At 43.3% G+C, this 19,545-nt stretch overlaps 1 protein-coding gene across 1 annotated transcript in view; it reads left to right on the forward strand.

Moving 5' to 3' along the window:
• The window catches only part of arhgap27 (Rho GTPase activating protein 27), a 58,881-nt gene extending 39,828 nt beyond the window's left edge, over positions 1-19,053 (forward strand). Inside the window, exons 3-18 of the mRNA XM_002933160.5 lie at positions 999-1,421; positions 6,737-6,940; positions 8,073-8,153; positions 8,767-8,865; positions 10,143-10,217; positions 10,426-10,493; positions 11,555-11,642; positions 12,651-12,752; positions 13,210-13,317; positions 14,125-14,218; positions 14,396-14,509; positions 14,586-14,684; positions 14,772-14,849; positions 16,294-16,428; positions 16,875-16,980; positions 18,393-19,053. Of these exons, the coding sequence (XP_002933206.3) occupies positions 999-1,421; positions 6,737-6,940; positions 8,073-8,153; positions 8,767-8,865; positions 10,143-10,217; positions 10,426-10,493; positions 11,555-11,642; positions 12,651-12,752; positions 13,210-13,317; positions 14,125-14,218; positions 14,396-14,509; positions 14,586-14,684; positions 14,772-14,849; positions 16,294-16,428; positions 16,875-16,980; positions 18,393-18,570 (2,052 nt within the window). The 3' untranslated portion in view covers positions 18,571-19,053. The remainder of the gene's footprint in view (positions 1-998; positions 1,422-6,736; positions 6,941-8,072; positions 8,154-8,766; positions 8,866-10,142; positions 10,218-10,425; positions 10,494-11,554; positions 11,643-12,650; positions 12,753-13,209; positions 13,318-14,124; positions 14,219-14,395; positions 14,510-14,585; positions 14,685-14,771; positions 14,850-16,293; positions 16,429-16,874; positions 16,981-18,392) is intronic.
• The last annotated feature ends 492 nt before the right edge of the window (positions 19,054-19,545 follow it).

Consider the following 19,545-nt stretch of genomic DNA (forward strand, 5'->3'; position numbering starts at 1 on the left):
GCGAGGTGTTTTTTCTTTTAAGTGATATTTGGTTACAAATCAAGTGCACAAATCTCTATACTATGCAAATACCTTCATATCTGTAAATATCACAGTAAAGTATAAAAATGCCAGTACCTTTTCCTCTTTGTTGTCTCGCTAGTTACAAAAATAAATATAGAAGATACAAGATATTTATAAATATAAGCCCAAAATATTTGCAAGATCTCCTGTGAACATTCTGTCTGCGGTATCTGAAATCATCATTTAATCTCCCACGCGCATTCTACTTTTGTACACCTTTTATGTGCAGTATCTCGCATGAACATTCTGTGTGCAGTATCTCTAACAAGCACTCTATGTGCAGTGTCTCTCATGGGCATTGTGTTCAGTATCTCTCATGAACATTTTATGTGCCGTGTCTCTCATAAACATTCTATGTGCAGTATCTCTCATGAACATTCTATTTGCAGTATCCCTCACGAGCACTCTATGTGCAGTGTCTCTCAGGGGCATTGTGTGCAGTATCTCTCATGAGCATTCTATGTGCAGTGTCTCTCATGGGCATTGTGTGCAGTATCTCTCATGAGCATTCTATGTGCAATGTCTCTCACAAGCACTCTGTGTGCAGTGTTTCTCATGAGCATTCCATGTGCAGTGTTTCTCATGAGCATTCTATGTGCAGTTTCTTTCATGAACAATCTATGTGCAGTATCTCAATCGAACAATTCTTTTTGATACTGTGCCCTATCCTGTTGATTAAAAGGCCCAGTTTAACACTGGCATGGTCAGTATTATCATGCAGAATTATGCTACCCCTTTCCAAGGCCAGCAGCCCCGTGCCCTTATATTTCAGCCCTCATGCAACTCTGAAATCTGAATTATCCCTGGTCAGACAGGCTCAATTTTGGGCACCATTCCCAGGCCACTATGCTTCTGACTTAGTAAGGAGTGGCCGGCTAGACAGTTACCTGTGACTAATTTGATTTTGATTTTGACTTGTGTTTTTACTTTTTTAGCCAATTAAAGAAGAGGAAGACTGTGGGCCACTCTATGAAAACCTAAAGCCATTCCAAAAAGAGACCCCGAGGGAACGAGCCTCATCCCTGCAGCACAGTTCCACCAGCACCTTAGACGACTGGGAAACTCACACAGACACAGGCAGCGGGCAACTATTCTATTATAACAGTGTTACAGGGGTAACAACCTGGGATTCTCCGTTTGACCAACCAGAAGACCCAGAGCCCTCCCCCACCTCTCTGAATTCCCTAAGTCCTTTAGCTGAAGACTCGCAGTGGGAGAAACATTTTGATGAAGCCACGAAAAAATACTATTTCTATAATTCAGTGACAGGGGAAACGTCCTGGGATCCACCAGTAGAAGAGATGAGCTTTCAAGAATTTACTCCAATGGTATCTTCATATATATCGGTGGACCGGAGGGTATGTGTTCTTTTCTGCTTAGTCTGTTATCTTGCAAAGTATAATGGAGACAGAAATGCGTTTTGTTACTCCATGAATGCAGATTACGGTTGTGTTGTGAATATTTTTGCCATTGTTGTCTTGTAATTTAAGATTTATACAGAGTATGACTTTGGTCTATGGAGGTATGGGTTTCTAGGGTTTCTAGTTTTTATTTAATGTACAGAAGAGGCTTATGGAGAAGAGGCTCTGGGGATGGTCTCCCTATGTGTGCTCAAAGCAGTCATCCTAAGGGTGCAATTTGGGGTGCATAATGATTTGCAGTGATGGATAATAGCAATCAAGACAATATTTTCCTTTATCTAGTTATAAGCAGAGAGGAGAAAAGACCAAACAATAAACTGCCAAACAGGAGTTTGAACTCAAAAGGTCTATAAAACACTGCTCCACAAACATTTATAGATAAATGAGGATGCATCAGTGGTTATCTTGGATAAAATAACTAGACCGCAGATTATAGGGAGCCACACACTAGGCAAGAGGCAAGAGTTTAAGTCCCCTTTCCAATCTGCAATTTGGTCAAGTAGCCCCATTAGATTAAACAGGGTTTTACATCTATGCATATATGGTCTTACCTCTGGCTAAACAAGACTTCCAGGATATCCGACACAGCAAAAAAAATCATTCGCCCCTTAACCCTAGCCCGATATGCCCTTGATCCCTCCACTCCCAATGGGAGCCAGCCACACAGTTTGGGAACCTCTGTATGGGGCAATTATGCTAGCTGAAATTTTTTATCTAGTTATCTAGATTCTAGAATCTAGTCATATTAAAATATTGGGGTAAAAAGGCCTACTTGGGGGAGGATAATAAAAAAAAATATTTGTGGAGATTAACTAATAAATCTGGAGTGATCAGGAAATGCCATTTGCTTCCTAACTAGAGCTTTTCTAATGCACAAAATCTAGAACCAATGGAATGGAGAGTCTTTTTTTCCATGACAAACCAATAGAACTTCTCACTTAGACATTGTTTTGCCTGTATTATAGGTATCATAGGATCTCCAGCCTTTGGTTTCTCATTCATGTCATTAAATCTCTTCTGTTCTTGTTTCAATATCCCGGTACAGCAATCTGAATTTAAAAAAATATTGTTCTTAGTGGTAAGCAGAGTTTATATCTCAGCCCGTGATATTACTAAATACGGTGCAGAACAATGTGGAAAGAGGTTGGGTTGCTTGTTATTTTCATGGGCAAGCTAGATTGAGTTGGAGAAGGTCTTCTGGTAGGTTCTTATTGATCTATAAACTGAAGAGCAATGAGCTGAACAGGTCTTTTACTGGTGCAATGTAAAGATAAGCTCATATTTTTCCTAGTTATTTAACTCCGCAAAGGTGATCCCTGACCTTGTTTACCCCATGAAATACATTTAGATATAAACATTGTTAGAGAGCTACAAATACAAATAAAAAGCAAGAGCAACACAAGTAATCCAAGTGCAAACAAATTCCTGGTCGTTGTAAGATCAGTGCTATTTTTGGTTGATCGCTAGACCCGTGAAGCAACCAGCCCCTGATTGGCTGTGAACTTGAGGCTTAAAGTCATGTTTAGAAAGCTTGAAAATAGTGACTGTTGACTATTTTAGCACCTGTCAACAGTTTCTGTCAATGCTGGCAATGACTTCTTGAGGAAGTTGTCTATGTATAAATAGAGAGAAGTAAAATGTTATTGAAATCTCATTTTTTCAGGGGTGTTTTAATAACGTAGCCAAAAATATCAGTGGGTAGGTCAGGGGTACTACTGGTGACCAGTAGATCAAACCAGCCTAGCACTGTCCACAAACAGTTCCATTAGTTCATCCCACTGGGTACTTTCCAATCCGCAATCCCTGGCCTGCACATTGAAGAATTGCCGCAGGTCTCTGTTCCAGCATAGGTTGCTGAGCACAACCAGACCCTGGACAGTGAATGAGCACTAAGGGGTGCACTTCTGTGACTTAAGATGACCATAAACGTTAAGATCCGCTCCTTTGGTGAGGCCAAACGATCCGATCTTCTCCCGATATTCCCACCTAAATTGGGGGATATCAGGCAATAACGGGTATAGGAGCTATTGGACTGAGGACTCATTGGCTCATTGATCTCACAGGAAAATGAAACCTGCCGGTTCGACACTTGGACGATTTTCAGCGAGATATTGATTGGGGAGGCCCGTTGGGGGCCCCATACATGGGCAGAGAAGCTGCTGAATGGGTCTAAAAGAAGATCGGTAGATTAAATCTGCCAGTGTATGGCCACCTTTAGCGCTCTTGAACATTTGTTCAGAGTGAGAGACCACTTAAACGTTTTCTTGGTATAATGCAGCAAAAGTATAGTTTTGATGGTAGTGCCCAAAATAAGTTCAATATCATCCTACAGTTAGGGGTATCACCGGGTATTGTCAGACTGGGGTGTCCGTGGGCCAACAGGGAAACCATCTCAAGGGCCCACCCATCCTACAGCACGAACAACCCTCCCCCCATGCCCTCCTGTCCCATGATGTACCTCATTAGTGATAAGCGTATCTGTCGCGTTTCGCTTTGCCAAAAAATTAGCAAAACTCAGGCCAGGAGTAATCCTGGGTTGGTAGGACCCATGAGGGCTGGGCCTACTGTGTAGCATTGCTGATGGCATCAGGGGGGCAGTGATGATGGGAGTGGTCATAATAATGTCAGGGGCGGGAACAATGATGTTGGGTGGGGTTATGCCATTGAGGCGGGGTTATTGCCTCACTTAGACACAGTTGGCTGGATTTCTGTCCAGTTTTCTCAATGTTTTAAACCAGACAGCCATTTTAAAAAATGCAATGTCCTGGTTAAAACTGAACAATTGGCAACCCTAGCTTTGTCCATATAATTTGCCTGAGGGGTAAGCCCAATCCTGTAAATTAAAAGTATGGGATCTGTTGTGCTAAACAGCTCTAAAATACAGCAATGCCAATTCCTCCAGTCTGACTGATTTACTTTCTCTTTCTGTAATTAAAAATTAACTATACTTGATGATAACTAAGCCAGGTTGATAAAAAAAATCACAGTGAGTTTCATAATATTTAAATGTTTTTCATTTATTGCCCAAAGCTGAAAATCGAATATGTGGTTGAGACCCACTTAGGCGTAAACCCCCCCCCCCCCAAAACTGTTCAGGTCAAAACCAAACAGGTGGCAACCCTACCCTACTGTGTTTTCTCCCAGTTCCCTGCTGGCCCAGTCTGACCTTGTCACTGGGTGTGCCCTAACGAATAGTATTCAGTAATATTTGGTCAAAGAGAACATTAAACTGCTTCATAAATAGGGCAAACTGAAGGAATATGCTGAAATTGGTTCAGGTAGTCTCTTCTCCAACACTTTGCTGCACAGGTTGAGTCTTTATTAAGGCATATGTATGTATATGAATTAAGTCATGACGCAGGTGGAATGGTTCTGTGCTGCAGGGAGGAATAGTCCTGTGAGCCCTATGGGTTCATTGTTGGAAAGGAATGAGGATTCTATTAAAGTGTTTACCCACTTTTAGAAATAGAAAAGAGTGTGCTGACCCTCTGTTCCGGCAGCTCACTAACCCACAGAAACCACGAGATGCCTGCTTTCATCATTCTAGCTTCACAAGGCCAGTAACAGCTAACTGCTGATTGGTTGCTGTGGGTTACAAGACCATCGCAGGACTATTACATAAGCAATAGACAAATTGGGTGTGCTCTTATGTGCACATCCCTGTAACTCCATTGACAGGGCCCAGAGATGGTCTGAGTGGAGCTACATTGAGTGCATATTGGCATGAAAACATGACTGTATCCATTGGCGTGCCATTATCCGCTCTGTGTAGTGCCACATAGGCCAACGCTGGGCCTGTCAATGAAGCTACGGGGTTGAGCATATAAGAGTGTATCTGCTTTCCTCCATGTCTATAAAAATGCCTGGAGAGGAAAGTGGTCTATCTGCCTAGTGTGCCCTTGCCCTTAAGATCCCCATACATGGGCCGATTCTGGCTGCTGATATGGGTCCCTTAGACCGATTCGGCAGCTAATTGGCCCGTGTATGGGCATTGCCGACAGGACTGCCCGACCAATATCTGGCCTGAAATCGGCCAGATCTCGATCGGGCAGGTTTAAAAATCAAGTCGGATAGGGGACCGCATCGGCTAGTTGATGCGGTCCCCGGACTGACTTTGCCTATACCCGTCATTATAATTCGATCATTTTGCCCCAGGGCCAAACAATCGAATTAGCCTGGATTCTCCCGATATAGCCCACCTGTCGCCAAGTGAGCGAGAAGTACAATTGGTGGCTCAGCCTGAGGGCCAGTTAGAGTGGGATTTGGGAAGGATGTCTATTTGCTCTTCTGGATACACCTGGAAACCCATCTTGACAGTTAATTAGGTTGATATTTGGGTGTAATACATTTACTTTCCTAGATATTATTGGAACTATGGCTTCTGCCTCTCATATAACCTTCTGCTGCAGGGCTAATTATTACATTCTGGTGTAAATTGCACTGGTTTCTGAGCTGCCATCTAATTAGAATCCAGTTTAATCATCCTTTTATCATGATATTCTGTATATGTAGTGCATGTGCTGGGAATCAGCAGAAAAGAAGATGGGGAGCTACTGGGGGCATTTTTGGAGGCACAGATTTTCCCTGCTAAAGGGCTCATTTAATTTACTTCTTTAGTTAAGCTTTAATTCTCCTTTGTGGACCTATCAGTCCAACTTCTGGACCCCAATATAACTATGCAGAAGAAGGGAGTAGAATGAGTAAATACCACATTGGACATAGGTAGCTCACCAGGGGATTTTGTTCTACCAGTTAGCAACTCAATCTATGATTTATTATGTGACAGCAGGTGGCATTATACAGCCACTTTGGCTGCTTGGCATGGTGCACTGGTACCTACATTATTGAAGGTAAAAACGTTCCCGAAAAAGCATAATATCTGGACATTTAGCTATCTCAAGGGCTGTAGGGAAGTAATGACTCCCTATTCATTCTCCTCCACTGATACCTGCAGTCACAAGGTCTTCATCACTTATTCTTATAGATTCTGAGCAAAAGTTGTGGTGGTGCCGATGGATATCTCTCGATACATGAACATAGAGCACTAGAACACTACTGCTGAGCTCCTACACCCCATAGAGCAGAATGGTGTTTGACAGGGAAATATCATGGTATCTCTGCATTCACCATTGCCCAATGTGCTGGGCAAACAACAAATTACTTTATGCACTCATAGTGACCACTATAAAATCTGTGTTTAACCAAGAAATGTTTCCCTTTAGTAAAGCATTCTTTTGTGTTGTGCATTTCAGCCACCGACTCCAGAAGCTGATTATCCTGACTATACTCTAGAAGAGGGAGAGAGTTACCCCGATGCCGATTACCATCAAGATCCCCCGGGCCTATATGAACAGATTCCTTTACACAAGTCTCCTGTTGATCCAAATTCAGGCTGGTTCTGTCAGGTCAACAAGGATGGGAAAAAGTTCTACTCAAACAACTACAACAGTGAAATTGTAAGTGATCTGATAGGGTGTGTGAGAACCTCCTGGGGCTGTGTTGAATGGGAGCTGTGGGGGGTGGTCTTTGTAGGTACTTGGGTATTATACTTCAACAGGAACTAAAGAGCTGTATTTTGGTCAACAATTATATTTCCCTACTGTCTCCACCAGACTCAGCTGTTACTGTCTTACCCAACAGTTGCCATCTTGCCCAATTGTTCCAGTTGTTGTCCTGCTGTATTCATTTTGCCTTTTGTCTACAGCTTACCTTTTGTCTTTTCCTATTATTTTTTTCTAATCATTATCATGCACTACAGTAACCATATTGCCCTAAGGTTGCCATTTTGTCCTACTTATATTCATCCTGCCCTACTATAACTTTCTCTTCCTACGACCATCTTCCCATAATTTCTGTATCTTACCCTACTGTCACCATTGTGTCATGCTGTCTTCATCTTACCTTACTGTTGCTATCTTTTCCTACTGTCATTATGTTTCCCTAATGTAGCCATTTCGTCTTACTGTCTTCATCTTGCCCTACAGTTATAATTTTATCTTCCTACCACCATCTTAACATGCTTTCGGCATCTTGTCCTACTGTCTTGATCTTGTTCTACTGTCTCCATCTTGTCCTACTGTCTCCATCTTTCCATGCTGTCTCCAGCTTGTCCTACTGTCTTCATCTTTCCATGCTGTCTCCAGCTTGCCCTACTGTCTCCATCTTTCTCTACTGTCTCCATCTTGTCCCACTTTTACCATCTTGCCCTACTGTTGTCATTTTGTCTTCATGCCACCATCTGGCCATGTGGTCTGCCATTTTGCCATTATGTCTTCACTTTGTCCTACTGTTGCCATATTGCCCTACTGTTACCATCTTATCCTACTGACTCCATCTTGCCCTACTGTTGTCAGTTTGTCTTCATTCCAATATTCTGCCCCATCTTGCCTTACTGCTGCAATCTTATTTTGCCATTTGATATTGCCAGACAAAATTGGTCAGTGATCTCAGTGAAACAATCAATGGCGGGTGTATTGCTAGTAGGGGTGCTTCTTATTGAAGAATTCCTCTAGCACCCGTTACACATTTCAAATACATAAGTATCTTTCTGTAAAGTCAATTCAATATTCTCTTCCGCTTTGATTTCAGTGGGTACAGTCAGAGGACCAGTCAGGAAAAACCTTTTTCTACACCCAGGATGGTTCCCTCTCACAGTGGAGTTTGCCACGGGTAAGTGGGGTTTTTTGAGCATGGATCCCCTGGGTTGAATTTATAAATGGTGCAATCTAATAATACACATTTTGTCGTAGGAAGCAATGGTGGCATTGTATCAGGGGGGTAATATATCCAATATTTCACTATAAGCATACTCCAGTATATTATCTAGGGTTAAAGCATGGTGGGAACTGTAGCCCAGAAACATCAGGGTCGGACTCGGCAAGCAGCACTGATCAGTAAAACCCAGTGAGAATCCTGCCTGCTCTGTGTACTTCCCTGTTATTTGTTCATATGATAAACAGAAGTAAATAGTTAATCATTTATGAAAAGGTATTTTGGCGTTTTGGCCAAAACCAGTTTGAGAGTCGCATAATATGAAGTTGAACATTGACCTAATATAAAAGCATTTGATGGAGCCAGACTCATTCTGAAAGTGATTTTTTTCTATTAAATAGAGTCTATGGGAATTTTAAGATTTCAGGGGATTTCAGAACTTCTCTCTACTACAGAACCTACTATATAAGAACCATTTGCCTGTATGTAGAATATATGACAGTAGGGAACCAACATGTGACCAGGCGCTACATTCCCTAATGCCTATCATGCTGACTGCTTCTGCCCATAGATCGGCCCAGCAAGTCTTCATAGACCCAATGATGACAACAATGTCTTTACAAAGTTGCAAGATAATTACCCAGCAATCACTGCACGGAAAGATACAGAGGTAAGTGGCTCTCACATTTAGAAACCAATATGTCCTGCACTGAAAAATAATCAGAACAGGGCTCACTGGGGATACATTATACAGGTATCGGACCCCTTATCTGGAAACCCGTTATCCAGAAAGCTCCGAATTACGGAAAGCCTGTCTCCCATAGACTTCTTTTTAATCAAATAATTCAGAATTTTTAAACTGATTCCCACAGCCCTATTGGGTTTATTTAATGGTTAAATTATTCCCTTTTCTCTGTAATAATAAAACAGTACCTGTACTTGATCCTAACTAAGATATAATTACCCCTTATTGGGGGCAGAACAGCCCTATTGGGTTTATTTAATGGTTAAATGATTCCCTTTTCTCTGTAATAATAAAACAGTACCTGTACTTGATCCCAACTAAGATATAATTACCCCTTATTGGGGGCAGAACAGTCCTATTGGGTTTATTTAATGGTTAAATGATTCCCTTTTCTCTGTAATAATAAAACAGTATCTGTACTTGATCCCAACTAAGATATAATTACCCCTTATTGGGGGCAGAACAGCCCTATTGGGTTTATTTAATGGTTAAATGATTCCCTTTTCTCTGTAATAATAAAACAGTACCTGTACTTGATCCCAACTAAGATATAATTACCCCTTATTGGGGGCAGAACAGCCCTATTGGGTTTATTTAATGGTTAAATGATTCCCTTTTCTCTGTAATAATAAAACAGTACCTGTACTTGATCCCAACTAAGATATAATTACCCCTTATTGGGGCAGAACAGCCCTATTGGGTTTATTTAATGGTTAAATGATTCCCTTTTCTCTGTAATAATAAAACAGTACCTGTACTTGATCCCAACTAAGATATAATTACCCCTTATTGGGGGCAGAACAGTCCTATTGGGTTTATTTCATGGTTAAATGATTCCCTTTTCTCTCTAATAATAAAACAGTACCTGTACTTGATCCCAACTAAGATATACTTACCCCTTATTGGGGGCAGAACAGTCCTATTGGGTTTATTTAATGGTTAAATGATTCCCTTTTTCTCTCTAAAAATAAAACAGTACCTGTACTTGATCCCAACTAAAGTATAAATAATCCTTATTGGATGCAAAACAATCCTATTGGGTTTAATTAATGTTTTATTGATTTTTTAGTAGACTTAAGGTATGGAGATCCAAGTTACGGAAAGACCCCTTATCCGGAATACCCTTGGTCCCGAGCATTCTGGATAATGGGTCCTATACCTGTACAGTAATAATATTCATTTCACTATTTTTTTCATTTAAGGATTTCGGCCATAGGCTCAGGAGAGCTGGTTCTGAAGATTTCCTGAACGTGGGTGGGGATCATCATCCTCATCAGGTTAGAAACCATAAGTTTTTCAGGTTAACTTCCCCTTTAAATTCCAGTCATCTGCCCCTTTTGTTCCAGCCTTTGTTGGGAATGCTGTGGGGATTCAATGCCCGAAATCCTTACACATTTTTTGACCACGCCCAAGATCCTCCCAGAATACCGCCCAATCTGCTAAACTCCTCCCCTTTTCAAGGAATTCCCTTTTGTTGTCTTGCAGACCAAAAGCCTGGAAAAAGCTGGAGTCCTTCACAAGGCTAAAATATCCGACAATGGTAAAAAGCTTCGGTAAGTAGATAAAATAACAAACTGACTTACTGACCAGGGCCGGTTTTGGTGTAGGGCAAGCCCTCGGCATCATGGGGAACTATTGGGGGGGAAATACAAATATAACAGATGGTTATATATATTACAGGTGGTTTCCTGGCCATTATACAAGTCACAGTGGGTATTTTCACTGTATACATTAGGGTATATGTAGGTTTATTAGGTATAAACTGTCCTGTGCAGCAACCTTATACCCAGTTCCCCGAACCTTAGCAGACAACAGGCTTGCATCCAGTCTTGTGATGGCCGCTTCCTTCTCATAGAGACTCGCTTCCTCACAGCCACTTTCCTTATGATACAAAGAAATGCTCTGTGGACAGGCCTTGAGTGAGGTTTATTGATGTGAGTTTAGTAAAGGAAACATGCGATACTATAAGTGTATTCATATAATATTCTGTATTGTCAAAGGGAATCAATATGGTACAAATATACAGGGAAGGAATGTTCTGGGCACAAAATAAGCTGTACCCTCATACTGTACTGTCTAAGGGAAACAATATGGCACCTCCCTCCCATATGTATAAATACAAATATACAGAGAAGGAATGTTCTGGGCACACAATAAGCTGTACCCTCATACTGTACTGTCTAAGGGAAACAATATGGCACCTCCCTCCCATATGTATAAATACAAATATACAGAGAAGGAATGTTCTGGGCACACAATAAGCTGTACCCTCATACTGTACTGTCTAAGGGAAACACTATGGCACCTCCCTCCCATATGTATAAATACAAATATACAGAGAAGGAATGTTCTGGGCACACAATAAACAGTGCCTTCCTGCTAAACTTTTTTTAAAGGGGATCTCCAACCAAAAGCTGTTTTTTTTTGCATAAAGAAAGAAAATAAAATCCTAAACTTATCAACTATTACTGGGTGAAGAGCTCCTTTAAGAAAAATATATGGAAGCCCCATAATCCATCTGATATCACAATAAGCAAATACACCATTTGGGTAATAATATAAATTTGCCATTGGCTGATCTTGCCTAAAACTTTTATATTTATATTTCTAATAGTAAAAGCTGGAGCTCCTCCTGGACTGTCCTGGAAGGGGGAATTCTGACATTCTTCAGGGATGGTAAAAATCTATCATCTAACAGTTCGGTAAGTTATTTATATATATCTATATATACTGTATATCGTATGCCCAGCAGTGAGATATGCCCAGCAGTGAGGTATTTAATTATAAAGCCTGAAATTCTTGCTGTAAGCTCCATGGAAATAAGAGCAGTTCTGTCCAACATAAAGTGAATGGGGCTTGATTAAATTAAAAAACTGATGTCATTAAGTGACGGCTGTGGAACATTTGAGTGAACGGGGGCCCATAAAAATCCCTTGGAGGGCCACATTTGGCCCCCATTCCTCCAGTTATACAGCCCTGCTCTAGAGCATTATCAAAATAATTGCACAGAAGTTTATATGTCATGGTAGGTTGGCTGGTATGGATTTCATGTTCTGTTCAAGGGACAAATAATATTTTTTTACTACAGGAAAGGGGTTCCCAAACCTTGGTGGCCACACTGGGGGGGGGGGGGGCAGAATGTTAATTTGGGTTAGATTTTTGAAAAACTTTTATTTGTAGTCCTTCTTAGCCCTATAACCAACAGAGCAATGGAGACATAAAGATACACAGGTATGGGACCCACTATCCAGAATTCCCAGGGTGGGACTGGAGGTGCAGGGCCCACCGGGGCTGCTGGGGCCCCACACCCCCCAAGGTGCCCCGCTGTCTGTGTCCCCCACAACCCCAGCAGGGGCCCCACTGCACCCCCCTAACCCCCCACCCAACATCCTCCCCTGAATGTGTGTAAGTGAAACTTGTTACGGAAAGACCAGGGTCGGACTGGGATACCGGGATACCAGGAAAAAACTTGGTGTGCCCCGGCGGCCCAGACCCAATCCCCAGGCCGCCTGGGTTTTTTCCTGGTATCCCAGCGGAAAAATCATTTAAACCCAATAGGATTGCTTTGCCACCAATAAGGAATAATTATAGTTGGAATAATGTACAAGGTACTGTTTTATTAGGAAAAGGAATCGTTTTTTAAAAATTGAAATTATTTGGTTAACATCAATGCTGCAGTCGGCGATTGATGCTTTTCTTTCTGGTTTCAGAGGCATTCCCAGCTATCTACCCCAGAGTACACAGTCAGGCTCGAAGGGGCCTCTCTCGTATGGGCCACCAAGGATAAATCAAGCAAGAAGCATGTACTAGAGGTGAGGAAAATGTGATCGGGTAATGAGGGATGCATGTCTCTAGGGAGGAGCGAATTTCAATAATTTTTAGGACAAATTCACTCATCACTACATTTCTCCTCTGCCTACAAGGTACAACTTTATATGTTTCTCCATGTAAAACATTAAGGACTGTGGTATATAGGGCATTTTTGAATCTTAATGAAGTGCTACAGCTACTTAGTAATTTCTATGGCTTCCTATGGAGATAACCTTGATTATTTGATGCAGGTTCTATAGGTAAGGCATTCATGTCAAGGGCAATGGGCCATGATAGCATTGCCACCTAGTGGCCATACTGTGTAATGATTCTTATTACACTAGGCAATAGATACAGTTATCATCTATACAAATCCTCTATTGCACTCGCCTGCTTTTGTTTTCTGAAATTGCAATAGTCTGTTTCCCATTAAATAAATGTAACTCTCCTCTTTTGCAGCTGAAAACGCGAAACGGCTCTGAGTATCTCATACACCATGATTCAGAGACGATCACTGCAGACTGGCACGAATCAATAAAGAACAGCATTGCCAGGAATATACGTGTAGTAAGTTTCTATTCCATTCTGTATGTATACCATTGATTTAATAGTCACCCAGCTGAGCCGTAAATAAGCATTTTCCCCCCAAACTTCCCCCTAACTGGCCTTAGGGTGGGCCCCCTTAGCTCATAACAAGGTTACAGATATATAGAAACATTGGGGTAACAGTCACCCTGCTATAGTTCCAGGGGTACCCAGGGCACAAATAAGCACTCACCCCAAATCTCCCCCTAACTGGCCTTCAGGCTGGGCCCCCTTAGCTCATAACAAGGTTACAGATATATAGAAACATTGGGGTAACAGTCACCCTGCTATAGTTCCAGGGGTACCCAGGGCACAAATAAGCACTCACCCCAAATCCCCCCTAACTGGCCTTCAGGCTGGGCCCCCTTAGCTCATAACAAGGTTACAGATATATAGAAACATTGGGGTAACAGTCACCCTGCTATAGTTCCAGGGGTACCCAGGGCACAAATAAGCACTCACCCCAAATCCCCCCCTAACTGGCCTTCAGGCAGGGCCACCTTAGCCCATAACAAGGTTACAGATATATAGAAACATTGGGGGTAACAGTTACCCTGCTATAGTTCCAGGAGTACCCAGGGCACAAATAAGCACTCACCCCAAATCTCCCCCTAACTGGCCTTCAGGCTGGGCCCCCTTAGCCCATAACAAGGTTACAGATATATAGAAACATTGGGGGTAACAGTTACCCTGCTATAGTTCCAGGAGTACCCAGGGCACAATGTAAGGGGGCCCCGTACCACAGTTTATGAACCTCTCTTGCATTACAATCTCTCCGTCTGTCTCCAGTCTGCAGATCATACGCCTGAAGATGAGCCTGAACCATTCCAGGAATTTGGTTCTACTGAGAAGTTGGGCACAAAAGATGAAAAAAAGAACTCAAGTAAGAAAGGATTCAAATATATATATTTTTAAAGACAGGGAGGTGCTGCCATGTGTGTATAAATACAGTGTAACATAATGGGCCCGTGCAGTACAGCAGAGCTGCTGTGTGCCTTGAGAGATGGTTGATTGAAGCCAAACTATATATTCGGTTTCTAAACCCCCCATTTATCCGTAGGCATGGGATCAGGCAGCAACTCTGACAGCGATCGCAAAGTCCGCGCTAAGCTCAAGAAGTTTTTACAAAGGCGGCCGACGATACAGTCCCTGCGAGACAGAGGTTACATTAAAGGTAAGTCTTTCACCTGTGATAAGGGGGATGGAATGGGAGCCTCTCTACCTATAGTAACAGTGCTTGCTTTCTACAGAACAAGTGTTTGGATGCCCCTTGCAACAGCTCTGTGAAAGAGAGAAACAGAATGTTCCGGACTTTGTAAGGAAGGCCATCCAAGCCGTGGAAAAAAGAGGTAAAGCTCCCTGTGATTGGAGATTTGGTGGTTCAGAAATAAACTGTTATTATCCTAAATACCAAACCTTTTATCTTTTGGAAACAGGACTTGATATTGATGGTTTATATCGAGTAAGCGGAAATCTGGCCACTATACAGAAGCTACGCCACAAAGTGGATCAAGGTTAGTGCAACTCTATGGGGACACTTTTCATATTCTGCTGATTATGTAGGTAGGAGCCTTTATAACCGGAGCTCTTTTGGGCTTCTTCTGTCCTGGGAAACCAAGGGTGATTCCAACTGTTGTTGAAATATGCTGCTTTCCTTCAAAACCATCTGTTCAGGGGAGATAGTTTGTTGTTTATAGATTTGGGATGACAGCAGTGCAGTAAGAATAGTGGTAGGAAGAGCGGAGTATGATTGGCTTGGGGAGTTGAGGGAGAGGTGGGCTACAAGGACATAGGCTGGTAGGTAGATCTGTGGAGAATAGTGGCTTGGGGAGCTAAAGGAGAGGTGGGCTACAAGGGCATAGGCTGGTAGGTAGATCTGTGGAGAATAGTGGCTTGGGGAGCTGAGGGAGAGGTGGGCTACAAGGACATAGGCTGGTAGGTAGATCTGTGGAGAATAGTGGCTTGGTAAGCTGAGGGAGAGGTGGGCTACAAGGACATAGGCTGGTAGGTACATCTGTGGAGAATAGTGGCTTGGTGAGCTGAGGGAGAGGTGGGCTACAAGAACATAGGCTGGTAGGTACATCTGTGGAGAATAGTGGCTTGGTGAGCTGAGGGAGAGGTGGGCTACAAGAACATAGGCTGGTAGGTAGATCTGTGGAGAATAGTGGCTTGGGGAGCTGAGGGAGAGGTGGGCTACAAGGACATAGGCTGGTAGGTAGATCTGTGGAGAATAGTGGCTTGGGGAGCTGAGGGAGAGGTGGGCTACAAGGACATAGGCTGGTAGGTACATCTGTGGAGAATAGTGGCTTGGTGAGCTGAGGGAGAGGTGGGCTACAAGAACATAGGCTGGTAGGTAGATCTGTGGAGAATAGTGGCTTGGGGAGCTGAGGGAGAGGTGGGCTACAAGGACATAGGCTGGTAGGTACATCTGTGGAGAATAGTGGCTTGGTGAGCTGAGGGAGAGGTGGGCTACAAGGGCATAGGCTGTTAGGTAGATCTGTAGAGAATAGTGGTTTGGGGATCTGAGGAGCAAGAATGGTGAGTGTGTGGGTTCGGGATGGTGATCTGGTTTTTGGCGAATTAAAATAATTATGGGGAGCAGCAGCTGGGTTGAAGAATCAGAATGATGATTGGGCCATTTGCTTGTTGTGCAACAGAGTTATAATGGTGATTTGATGCTCAATATGGTGGCTTGATCTGCCAAAGAGTGAAGATGTTGGTTTTGAAGGTTTAGTTTGCTTAGTTTGTTGAAGAATGAGGATGGTGGCTTGGTGGGATCAATATAGGGGCTTGTAGGGCCAAATAGTGGGAAGGGTGGTTCTGCGGGTTCATTGTGGGATCTTGTTGTGCTGAAGTGGCTTGTTGGGCTAGTATAGTGGGCTAGTATAGTGTGCTGAAAACAGCCAAGTGGTGAGGTTGCACACAGTCTCCAACAGCTTCTTTCTGCTGTCCCTACAGAGGAAAACACCAACCTGGAAGACGGGCGCTGGGAAGACGTCCATGTTATCACCGGAGCCCTGAAGCTTTTCTTCCGGGAGCTGCCAGAACCTCTGTTCCCATTCAGTCACTTTGACATGTTCATTGAGACAATAAGTAAGTAGAAACAATATGAATTACAGTCACAACCGGTGAAGATGTGGAATAGATGTATATTGGGAAGTTGCTGAGAATTCGTTAAGCTAAATGTGAATTTTTGGGTTTATACCCCTTTACACACTTTACACCACTCAAAATTCTCTCCCTATGAGCCCCCTGTTGCACTCCAACATAGGCATTTCTGCCTTCATTATTGATGCAAGAGGATTCTCCAATCAGAATCATCCTTAACAAGACCAGTCAGTCTCTGTATCTAACACAGGGACCTTAATGTGCAATAAGAAGATGTTATTTACTGAAATTCCTAAACTGGCTGCTGCATCCCTAACAAAAGCAGCGTTGCCATTACATAGGGGCCACTAGCCGCCCATGCTTTGTGCTGACCTGGCCTTGGAAGTGACAAGCCCCTTTGAGCTAATGGTGACATTTTCTCTTTAACAAAGAATTGAATGACCCGGCGCTGAAGAAGAAACAGTTCAAGGAGCTGATACAGTCGCTGCCTCCGCCCAATCAGGAGACCATGCAGTTTCTCTTCCGACATCTATGCAAGTAGGTGGAGTTTGTGTTGCCCAAGGTTTTCACCTCCTTCGCCAAAGTTGTTGATAATTTTCTTCTCTCCTTCTCCTTTTTTCTACTCCTTATGCTTTTCTCTGACCCCCCCCCCCCCGTATTTACTCTCCCCTGTGTCTTTCTCTTTTTCCTCTTCTTTTCTTCTCCTTCTTTTTGTACTATTCTGTATTTAACACTTTCAGCTCTTCTCCCCTTTTCTCTATTCCTTACACATTTCTCATTTTCTGCTGCTTTTACTCTCCCTTTTTCTCCATTATATCCCCTTAGTACCTACTGCCCCCTCCTGTACAGCTCGTTGCTCTTCCTTCCCTTCTGCTCTCTTTTTCCCTACCTCCCTCCTATTATCTCTTCTTCTCCACTCCCATTCTGTTCTGCTTCTTTTCTTCCTCCCAGCCATGATGCTTAAGGTCCCCATACACGGGCCGATTCTAGCTGCCGATATGGGTCCCTTAGACCGACAGCTTATCGGCCCGTGTAGGGGCAGCAATGATAGACCTGCCCGACGGATATCTGGCCTGAAATTGGGCAGATATCGATCAGACAGGTTCAAAAATGTCGTTGGATCGGGGGCCACATCGGCTCGTTGATGCAGTCCCCGAACTGACTGCGGCCATTGACGCCGTTATAATTCGATCGTTTGGCTCCAGGGCTAAATGATCGAATTAGCCCGATATTCGCCTGATATCGCCCACCTGTAGGAGCAGATCTTAACGTGTATGGCCTATACTCCCCAATTCTTTCACCACATCTCCAACCTATTCCATCTTTTTCTGTTGTCCACTTTCCCACTTCTCTGCCCATTCTTGTCTTTTATGGGTCAGTTCTTCATGTTTTCTTTTATTTCTTTCCTATTACCTCCCTATTTTACCTTCTCTATACCCTGCTCCCCCCACTACATTTAACTACACCATATATACCCCCTGGTGGGCCATCTTTTTTTCTCAGTGCCTAAATGTTAAATGCCCTCCTCATACCTATTTAAATAAATCTTGGTCCCGCCTCCTCTCCCTGTTCATCCCCCTGTCACATTATAAAGTGGGGCGCTGCTGAAGATCACCCCCCCCCCCATCATTAAACATTGGAAGGCCCAATGCATCTGCCCAATGACAGGGGTAGAACACTGCTTTTCTTTGTCAATCACATCTGACTAGCATCAGAGAGTTGGGGTCTGCACTGGGGGGTCTGCACTGGGGGGTCTGCACTGGGGGGTCTGCACTGGGGGGTCTGCACTGGGGGGTCTGCACTGGGGGGTCTGCACTGGGTTGGGCTGAATCTAAGTGGCCCTGGGCACATCTACTTGACATTGCGACAAGGAAGACCCACCAGTAACTAAAAACTATCCCATGCCATATGATGAAACCCTGATGTTTGTATAATGCCTTGCCTTCCAGAGTCATTGAATGTAAAGATTCCAACAGAATGTCCATTCAGAGTGTCGCCATTGTGTTTGGGCCGACCCTCCTAAGGCCCTCGATAGAAGGGGCCAACATCGCCATGTACATGGTGTTTCAGAACCAAATCGTGGAGCAAGTTCTAAGCCAATACAAATACATATTTAACACAAGCTGATCCCTTGCTACGTGGATTCCCCCCGACTGTGACATGACGGCGCGGGCCCGCCCGAGAAAGCCTTTATATTGTTCTGCCTCGCTATTTAAATGTTCTTGTGTAAATACTTGTGCTCATGAGTTATATATAGATATATATATGTGTATGTATGTACAAAATAAGCTATAGTAGGGAAAGGGGGGTGACTTGCTCATTGTTAATGTAAATAAATCTCCCCACTGAAAATGTCAATATTCACTTTAATGAAGCAGCTACTATAGATTGTTTTCTATCCGACTCTGCTGTAGGTTTCTCTTATTTTCAAGCACAGATTTATATATAAATATATATATTTGGCAGAAGTCTGCAATGCCAATGGAGATTCTATTTAACGCGGTGCAAGCCCAGCCAGGGGCCCCGCTGCTACACAGAGAGAAACAGCCTGGGATTCATCTCTTTTCCCTGTTGCACTTTTTACATTAAAATGTTTTTCAAGAAAGAGAATCGTGCGGTATTTGTGGTATTTATTTTAAGGAAACAACCAGGTCTACAAAGTATTAAAGGGCATGTAAACCCTTTAAACGTTAGAGCACTTTGCCCTCTATGGGTATAGGCTGTGCCAGGGGGCAGCTGTATGTATTTGGCCACTTGCAAATCCAATAGGAATAGGGTTCCACCTCTGGCGGCTTCTTTCTCCCTGCAGGGGGCGGGCGATAATGTCACAGGGGGCCGGGAAGTGTGGCTAGTGATGTCATGGAGGCGGGGAAGTGTAACATCATGGGGGTGGTGATTGGCCGATTGCCGTTTTGACTCAAACAAAGGATTTTTTGCCTGTTTTTCAGAATGATAAAAATGGGCAGAAGGTTTTGAACCAGACAATCCCTTGAAAAACCGGGCTATCTGGGTCAAAACCGGACAGGTGGCAACCCTACTCGAGGGTGGGGGGTTGGAACCTACATGCCTCCCCCGCCCGCCATTATGAATACTGCGCTGCCA

Source organism: Xenopus tropicalis, chromosome 10, assembly GCF_000004195.4.
Source record: "Xenopus tropicalis strain Nigerian chromosome 10, UCB_Xtro_10.0, whole genome shotgun sequence".
NCBI lineage: Eukaryota > Metazoa > Chordata > Amphibia > Anura > Pipidae > Xenopus > Xenopus tropicalis.